Source organism: Bactrocera neohumeralis, unplaced genomic scaffold (assembly GCF_024586455.1).
Source record: "Bactrocera neohumeralis isolate Rockhampton unplaced genomic scaffold, APGP_CSIRO_Bneo_wtdbg2-racon-allhic-juicebox.fasta_v2 ctg1681, whole genome shotgun sequence".
NCBI classification, from domain to species: domain Eukaryota; kingdom Metazoa; phylum Arthropoda; class Insecta; order Diptera; family Tephritidae; genus Bactrocera; species Bactrocera neohumeralis.
The window spans coordinates 24,728-33,153 of record NW_026089801.1 but is presented as its reverse complement, the minus strand read 5'-3'; the positions used below and the strand labels follow the sequence as shown (position 1 = coordinate 33,153).

General features: G+C 34.6%; 1 protein-coding gene and 1 long non-coding RNA gene across 2 annotated transcripts; one reads left to right on the top strand and one right to left on the bottom strand.

Moving 5' to 3' along the window:
* Positions 1-923: 923 nt before the first annotated feature.
* On the bottom strand, positions 924-6,714 carry LOC126766559 (uncharacterized). The gene is made up of 3 exons (XR_007668908.1): positions 6,624-6,714; positions 1,679-1,801; positions 924-1,455 (listed from the first exon to the last, which is right to left on the bottom strand). It is a non-coding gene; the product is annotated as an uncharacterized LOC126766559 (long non-coding RNA).
* On the top strand, positions 2,094-3,842 carry LOC126766558 (uncharacterized). Its single transcript, XM_050484319.1, has 2 exons — positions 2,094-2,962; positions 3,018-3,842. The coding sequence occupies exons 1-2, from the start codon at positions 2,828-2,830 to the stop codon at positions 3,645-3,647; spliced, it is 765 nt and encodes a 254-aa protein (XP_050340276.1). The 5' UTR covers positions 2,094-2,827; the 3' UTR covers positions 3,648-3,842.
* Positions 6,715-8,426: the final 1,712 nt, after the last annotated feature.

Sequence of the window (8,426 nt, the reverse complement as noted above, 5' to 3'; positions counted from 1 at the left end):
AACAAAAACTAAACTCTATAAGTCACTCATAATTCCCGTCCTGCTGTATGGTGCAGAGTGTTGGACGATGTCAACAACGGATGAGTCGACGTTGCGAGTTTTCGAGAGAAAGTTCTGCGAAAGATTTATGGTCCTTTGCGCGTTGGCCACGGCGAATATCGCATTCGATGGAACGATGAGCTGTACGAGATATACGACGACATTGACATAGTTCAGCGAATTAAAAGACAGCGGCTACGCTGGCTAGGTCATGTTGTCCGAATGGACGAAAACACTCCAGCTCTGAAAGTATTCGACGCTGTACCCCCCGCGGGAAGCAGAGGAAGAGGAAGACCTCCACTCCGTTGGAAGGACCAAGTGGAGAAGGACCTGGCTACGCTTGGAATATCCAATTGGCGCCACGTAGCGAAAGGAGAAACGACTGGCGCACTGTTGTTAACTCGGCTATAATCGCGTAAGCGGTGTCTACGCCAATTAAGAAGAAGAAACTAAGTTTTTACATTAAAAGGCTTCTTAAAGACATTATTTTTTGAATTTGCAATATCTTTATTGTATAAATATGTACAGTAAATATACTTCTTTCATAAAAAGTAGTTTAAATTAACTTACGCAACATTATTTCGCCATTCTTAATAGCAATACTGTTAAGATATATGAATATTGTCGGGATTTTGATGGGTCGGCATCTTGAGCTTCGGTATTTAAGAGTCTCCATACGTTTAGGTAATTTATGCAGCTTGCAGAATAAATAATTAAATAAAAACCAAGAAATTGTCTGGCAAAAATATATATATTTGGCTGTGAATAAGCATATTCTGGACCCCACTATTCGGCATGGTTGCTTATTTCCACTTAAAACTTAATTACTCATGTATTTGCTCATAATGTCCTCTTATTTATGAACATATATTAAAGTAAAACGATTTTATTTTGAAAATATATTAAAGTTTTATATATAACGAATATTTTTGGTACAAATTTTCCATAAATTTTATGAAAATAACACAATGCAACCATTTTCCGGGTAAAAGCCGGTCATCTTGGATGCCAATAGAAACTCAACACCGGTCTCCCCTTGACGTTTCTGCATGGGCACCTCTCAGCTGTGCCTTAGTTTACATAGAATCAGATGATTCGTTCTCTACTCCTCCTTTACGATCGTCAAAAACTCCAGAACTCGATCAGCTAACAAACTTCATGAGATTTTGACGTTTAGCAATTGCTCTCTCACTTCCAATGAGAGATGAATTGGGCATCTCTTTATCTCTGGCGCGGTATTCAGGTGTATTGGAGTGCAGAAGCAGCGACTTACAATTACTGACTAATTTGGATTGGAAGGTTTGTTATTCGGCGATATCACTTTTTATTGGACATAGAGGAGAAAAACGTCAGTTGTTTTGGAGACTTTTTTGGCGCCACAAAAAATTACTTATATTATTTTACCCTAAAAGTATACTAAAAATTTAGATCAATAATTATTCACATGGCATAGGGTTGCCAAGTACTGTTTATTTTGAATTTATATTTTTAATTGTATGTATGAATATAATTATAAGAAAATTTTAAAAGCAATGCCAATTATCAAGACACCACCTCCAGGAGAGGGTAAATTTAGTTGGTTGTTAGTTTTATACAAAAAAGGTAGAGGAAATGGAACAAATGTGTAAAAAACTCTCACCTGAAGTAAATACATCCAACTCTTTTGTTACACGGTAGATACGTTCCTCAGAAATCCGTGTAAAAAACCGTGTAAAAAAACAGGCGTTTCCTATAGTTAAATGGGGTATTCGTTCCATGTCATCTGAAAACAGTGTAAGATGAAATAAAGAGCTATCTATATTTACTTCGAAAAACCGTGTAAAAAAAGTTGAAAACTATAAAATTTCAGATATGCATACAAATTGTATGTTGTTATTGAACATTAAAACTTAATATACATAATTGATACAGATGAAAAATTGGTAGAGCATGTAAAAAACAAAATAAATCTGTTAATTCAGAACAAAGAAAAGAAAAACAAGAATAAAAATAAGGGAAAAATTTTTACATAGCTACATAATTATTCGTCGCTACTTGATAACAAGCGCAATTGTTTGCGACGAACTGGACTAAAGTAGATATCCATTACAGCAATGTAAATATCATGCGAACAAAATGTGTAGGTAAGAGTTTTCGAATAAGGGGATTTTCCAGTTACTACTATGTATGTTCATTTCAACAATGGTGCTTAGTGTGGTAAAAACAAACATATCTTCAAGACAGTGATTTTGAAACCGTAGTAGATTAAATTAGAGATAGATTTTTTACAAACAAAATTTTTTTCTCAACCGTGTAACTTCAAATCCGTGTAAAAAGAAACCGTGTAAAAAAGAGTTGGGTGTACTTTAAAAGCCGAAAATATAAAGCTTAACCCTGGTCGAGACCAATGGTGCTTGGCTAGGCCAAGTGGTGTTTACATACATTTGTATGGAAATACGTGTTCAGGGGTGTTGTGGAATCTGATAGTTGTCGGAATCAGAATTGAAACCGATCAAAAAACGTAGTAGGTGTCATGAATTCAGATATTATTGGTTTGATGTTCGAAACAGAATTTGTATCGGTTTTGGGTGTCATCGAAACCAATTTTATCGGTTTTGCTATCAGAAATAAAACAAGAAGATAATCGCCAACAGATTTGAATATTCAGTTTATATTTCTGTGTGTTGTTAGACGGTTGACAAAATGTAAGTTAAGAAATTTATTTATTTTATTGTTACGAAGTAATTAACTTTATTTTTGTAGGGGAAAACATAAGAACAGAACGCAAAATACGTTTATAATTTAATTTATGGAAAAAAATCCTGATATCTTAAGAGGATTTACGAAACGTAATAAGCCGATGATAGATTCGTTATGGCAGGCATTAACTGAATCCCTTAATGCTGCAGGTCCTCCACACAAAGACGTAAACGGGTGGAAAAAGGTAAGTAATTTTCAGTGAAAATTAAACTGCAATTAAATTAAACTTATTTCTATAGGTTATAACTGAGTGGAAAAGCGAAATCAAAAGAAAATTAGCTCACAACAAAATTGAGAGTCGAGCAACAGGAGGTGGCCCATTTTCAAAATATCAGCTCACTCCAAACGAAGAAACCATTGTGCGTCTTTGTGGCATTTCGCAAACTATAGAAGGCATATTAGGCGTTTCTCTTGGTACCCAACCCGTTAATGAGAATTTAAATATACCAATTGCAGGGGTGAATGTAGATTTGTCTTCCTCATCGCCAGAGGAACAAAATATAAACTTGAGTTATAATGCATCCAATAGACAAAAAGATACCGACGATATACCCTCCACGTCACAAAGGCAACACGAAATAAATGCTAGTGTACCTAGAAGGCAAAAATTAGAAAGTACAGCAGATCGCTTAAAACGATTTTTGGATGAGGAAGATAACAAAAATGGAGATATATTGAAAAAATTTGATCAAATAATAGAACTGCAATCTAAAAATGCTAGCAGCTTGAGGCGTATATACCAAGCAATAGGGAGTAATAATAAAACTGTTGGAAGAGCTATTACTGAATTGAAAGATGAGTTTGTAAGTATAAGTACTCAATTACTTAAAGCTATTGTGAAAAAAATGAGATTAAAAAAGAACAACTAAATCTCGAAGTTCTCAAGTTTGAACACAAAAGACAATATAACGAAAAAAAAGATTAAATATTAAGTATATTATTTAATTAAAGATCCTGATTGTGAAATATACTTAAAGTACCTGAATTTATAAGGCTGATTTTAGTTTAGTCATGAAGACTGTTATATTTAAAATTAAGAAATAAATCCATTGAGTTACAAAGTATTTGCTATTTCGTCTCTTATTCTCCGGCCTTCGCTCTGCATTGAACCATTATCAGAGTGGAAAAAATTGTCATCGTCAGTCTCATTTGCAAGAATTACTACTTCCTGATTATATTCAATGTTGTAACGTCTGCAGATGTTGTGTAAGGCACAACAGACGTTTACAATTTTAACCACTTTTCAGGGCGGTAATGTAATGTGGACATTAAACATCGGAAACGGCTCTTTAAAACTCCGATTGTCCTTTCCACAATATTCCGTGCAGCCGTATGTGCTATGTTAAACTTATACTCCATTGAGTTAAACTGTGGATCTCTATAAGGTGTTAACAAAAATGGTTCAATTCCGTAGCCGCAATCGCCCAGCAACCTCAATGAACTCTGCCCATTCTCATACTGTGTACAAAAGTATTGTTTAGCGTGACTCATACCCCAGATGAATGCATCATGACTTGAACCGGGATACCGCGCATCAACTGCACGTATTTGCATATCGTTGTCACAAATCTTTTGAAAAAATAAATACATATACATATACAAGTAGGTTTACAAATATGTTTGAATATTAATTTATTGTTTATACTTACTATCATCGCATTTATGCTAAAATATCCCTTTCTGTTAAAATATAAATGCTCATTATCAGGTGGTTTTATTATTTTTATATGTGTTCCATCTATACAACCGACTATTCCGGGCATTTTGTACTTTCCAAAAAAGTGATTTCTTGAAATCAATTTTTCGCTATCATCCATAGAAAGTTTTACCCACTGACCGCAAATGTAATTCTCTAAGAGGCACATCACTTTTGTTAAAATCTGCTACACCGTGCTTCTTGCCAAACTGATACAAGAATCACGGCCTACTCCCCGTTGGTAAGCCCCTTCTGTTAAAAAACGCAGTGTTGCTGCCAATTGAATTATCGGTGGAATAGTCGTGGGCTGCAAATGTGGTTCTATTACATACATATATTTAACACCATAATAAATGCGTCTTTATTCAGCCGATAATGTGATATGAATCTGTAAAGTAAGCGCGTAAAGTAACACACAAGTAAATACAAGATAAATTCTACTTACGATTCTCCTGGAGCATCAAGTGGGTTACTAAGATCCCTTAATATTTTACGTTTAATTCTTTCATTTCTTCCTCTAATAAAAGGAAAGCTAATATTGCCGAACTCATTTCAAATTTTATTCAAATTGCATTCACAATATTTGTCACATAAGTAAACAGCTGATTCGAATATTGGTTTTGCATATGTTCGAAAAGACGAAAATCCAATCAGATTCTGTGACACCATTTTAAATCAGAATTGGTTTGCAATTCTGACAGCTAAACAATTCTGTCTTGGATTTCACAAAAAAAAGAGCTTTCAAGGCCCACCGGGGGCGTGGCAATAGGCGAAAATGGGTTGTTATCATTTCTCCACTTTTTTTCACTACAGTTGGGGAGGTATGGGGCCGGGGGGGATCAAAACCATTTTGCGAGTTAGTTCACCCCTGGGGCTTTCAGGAAAGCCCTCAACCTCCTCTCTATCCCTACCAGGGGCATGGCAATAGCGTTCACAAAAAATGTAACATTTTGAGAAAAATTACATTTTTCTTAACCTTTAAAACGCTCTAGCGGCTAAAGTATTTGACCTAGATAAACATACAAACCAATTTGGAAATGTAACGAACATGAAAACAGATAAATCAACCGTGCGAAGTGATAGAAACATGCCAAAGTTCATATATTTTCATACAAAATATTTCGATACGATATCCTTGAATTTTTTTCTGAATTCTATAGACAATAAAATTCTAGGAAGCTACCTGGAAGCGCAAGTCGTTTGCTACTCTCTAAATATATTTAAATAACATTTAAAAACAAAATATGCCTGGCCAGACCCGAGGGTCTCGATGAGGGTTAAGTCCACTGATGTAAAGAAAATTCCGAATTTGGAAAATAAGGTTGAATTCTCAACGGATGAGGAAGAACTAGCTAGACGGAATGGATTCTTCTAAATAAAAAGACCAGCTAAAGAACGAAAAGCGGAGCATTCTCCTGATCTTCATGAAAGAGCAGTTAACGCCGTATTGAAACCGCTTACCCAAAAACATAGTTCGCGGGCTCCACCAATTATGGTGTCCGGAGATGCCAACGGTAGTAATTATGAGCAACTAATCGAAAGAAAAAAACAATTTTACCATTAAACTTTTAAATAATGGAATATATAAGGAAATACTTTCTCCATAGAGGACTATAGATGCATATCAAAAGCACTTTCGTGTAGAAATATATTATTAATGACTTAAAAGATAAAGAATGCCCTGAGTGCTGTCAATCGTCTTCAATGGAAAACTAAAACTCCCCTCGACATGTTTTTGGTAACATTCGATCCCATGCAGAACATAAAAAAGATTCACGAAACCAAAACTATATTAAACTCAATTGTTTTTATTGAACCGATAAAACTGCCTAAGATGGTACCACAATGCAAACATTGCCAGTCATTTTGCCGCACACAAAACAATTGTGGCAAACAACCAAGATTCGTTAAGTGCGCCGGTAAGCATAAGACGTCTGAATGTTCGAAACCCGAGAAACACCAGCCTAAATGCTGTAACTGTGGCGAAGCATATTCAGCCAACTATCGATGTTGTATGTATGATATCGGAGACACATTTTACGTCACAAACCTATTTTAAAATTAAAAACTATGAAACTTACCGTACAATTCATCCGCCTGTAGCGGAAGCGCAATATTAATTAAAAATATGATTAAACATTTCACTTACCTCTGTGTACAGTCCTCCAAGGCATCAAATCCAATTTGAAGAGTACCAACAACTTATAAAAAGACATAGGTATAGATTCATAATGGGTGGAGAAAAGACCAGTTGAATTCTGAAATTTTACACTTTACAATAAGTATGCAACACGAAACTTGGAAAAGTACACCGGAATTAAGGAAAATTGCTGTAAACTCTCAATATCCTAATGATATAAGAGAAATAATTAAATTAAGGAGAAAGCTGGGACATAAGTGGCATCAAACTCGTTGCCCAGCGGATAAATCTATTTTAAACAAATTTTTTTAATGTTTTCGGATTATTTGGCCAAAATATTCTCCCCATCATCTCACTGTTTTTAGTCAAGAAAGCTAAGAAATCTCATGTTGCACAAGCAGTAAGCTAAGTAAGTAAATCAAAAATCTGAAAAACAAAAAGTCCCCCGGTTACGACCGTATTGCCGAGGTCATAAAACAGCTTCCTCCAATAGGTATGGTAAAAATTATCAACATTATTAACGCTACTTTTCATCTTAAATACGTGCCAATTAATTAGAAAATTGCTGCAGTTATCATGATTTCAAAGCCAGGAAAACCAGGACAAGATACATCATCTTCATATAGGCCCATATCACTTCTACCAATAATATGGAAGATTTTTGAGAGAATTCTTATAAAAAGTCCCAATAAAATCAAAGAACGAAACATCATAATTCCAGCGCATCAGTTTGGATTTCGAGCCAACCATTCTACGATTGATCAAATTCACAGGATTACACACATTATTGAAAAAGCCTTTGAGGAAAAAAAATTTTGTTCTAACGTGTTTTTGGATGTTGCAAAAGCATTCTATAAAGTTTGTCACAAAGGACTGCTTTCGAAACTGAAACTGATTTTACCGAAACAGCATTATGACATCATAAAATCATATTTATCAGATCACTACTTTCGCGTTAAAGCTGTAAATAAAGTCCAACAATGGGAAAAAATGGCAGAAAAAACTAAATGAAGCTAAGTTTTCACATACAACAAAATACAGCACTTACCAATTTTCATAGACAGTGCACGAATACCGTACTTTAATTCTGCAAAATACTTAGGAATGACGCTTGATTCTAAGCTACGGTGGAAAGTTCACGTAAAAAATTAACGTAATGAGCTGGACATGCGACTCAAAAATTATAATTGGTTAACCGCTAACAAATCAGTGTTATCCATCGAAAATAAGTAACTTACCTATAAACAAATACTCCGACCGATATGGAGCTATGGTGCACAGCTCTGGGGATGTACTAACGCAAACAATAAGAAAGTCATCCAACAATTTCAAAACAATGTACTAAGGCTAATTCTCAAAGCGCCTTGGTATTGTAGATGTGCTGATATAGAGCGTAATCTAGGCGTAAACTCGGTTAACACAGAAATATTAAAAATTGCAAAAAATTGCGATCTTTCAAATTAGCCAAAACTCTCATAGTAGTTTTGTAATTTTGTAATTACATATATGCTTAAATCGTATTCAAGTGGCTTGTTAGTCCTTTCTTTTATTTGGAACTAGTTGCAATGTATAAACAAACTACAAAAAAAAATCTTTTTTATACTATGTTCCCAACAAAAAATGTAAGTGATTAGATTACATTTAATCTCTTTACTAATCTAGCCCGTTCTCACTGCCGTTGGACAAATAACAAACCAGATATTTTTGCCATTCAAGAATTCACATCGTTTAATATTTATTAAAAGAAAACATTGTTATATAGATAGTATTTTGTTATAAAGGCCATCTTCTTTTAAATATTTCCATATAATG

What these genes read in the sequence shown, in the direction of transcription:
- LOC126766558 (XM_050484319.1), top strand. Translation starts at nt 2,828, where the DNA reads ATGGAAAAAAATCCTGATATCTTAAGAGGATTTACGAAACGTAATAAG. An exon ending in ACGTAAACGGGTGGAAAAAG is followed by an intron (nt 2,963 to 3,017) that starts GTAAGTAATTTT and finishes TTATTTCTATAG; the next exon opens with GTTATAACTGAGTGGAAAAG.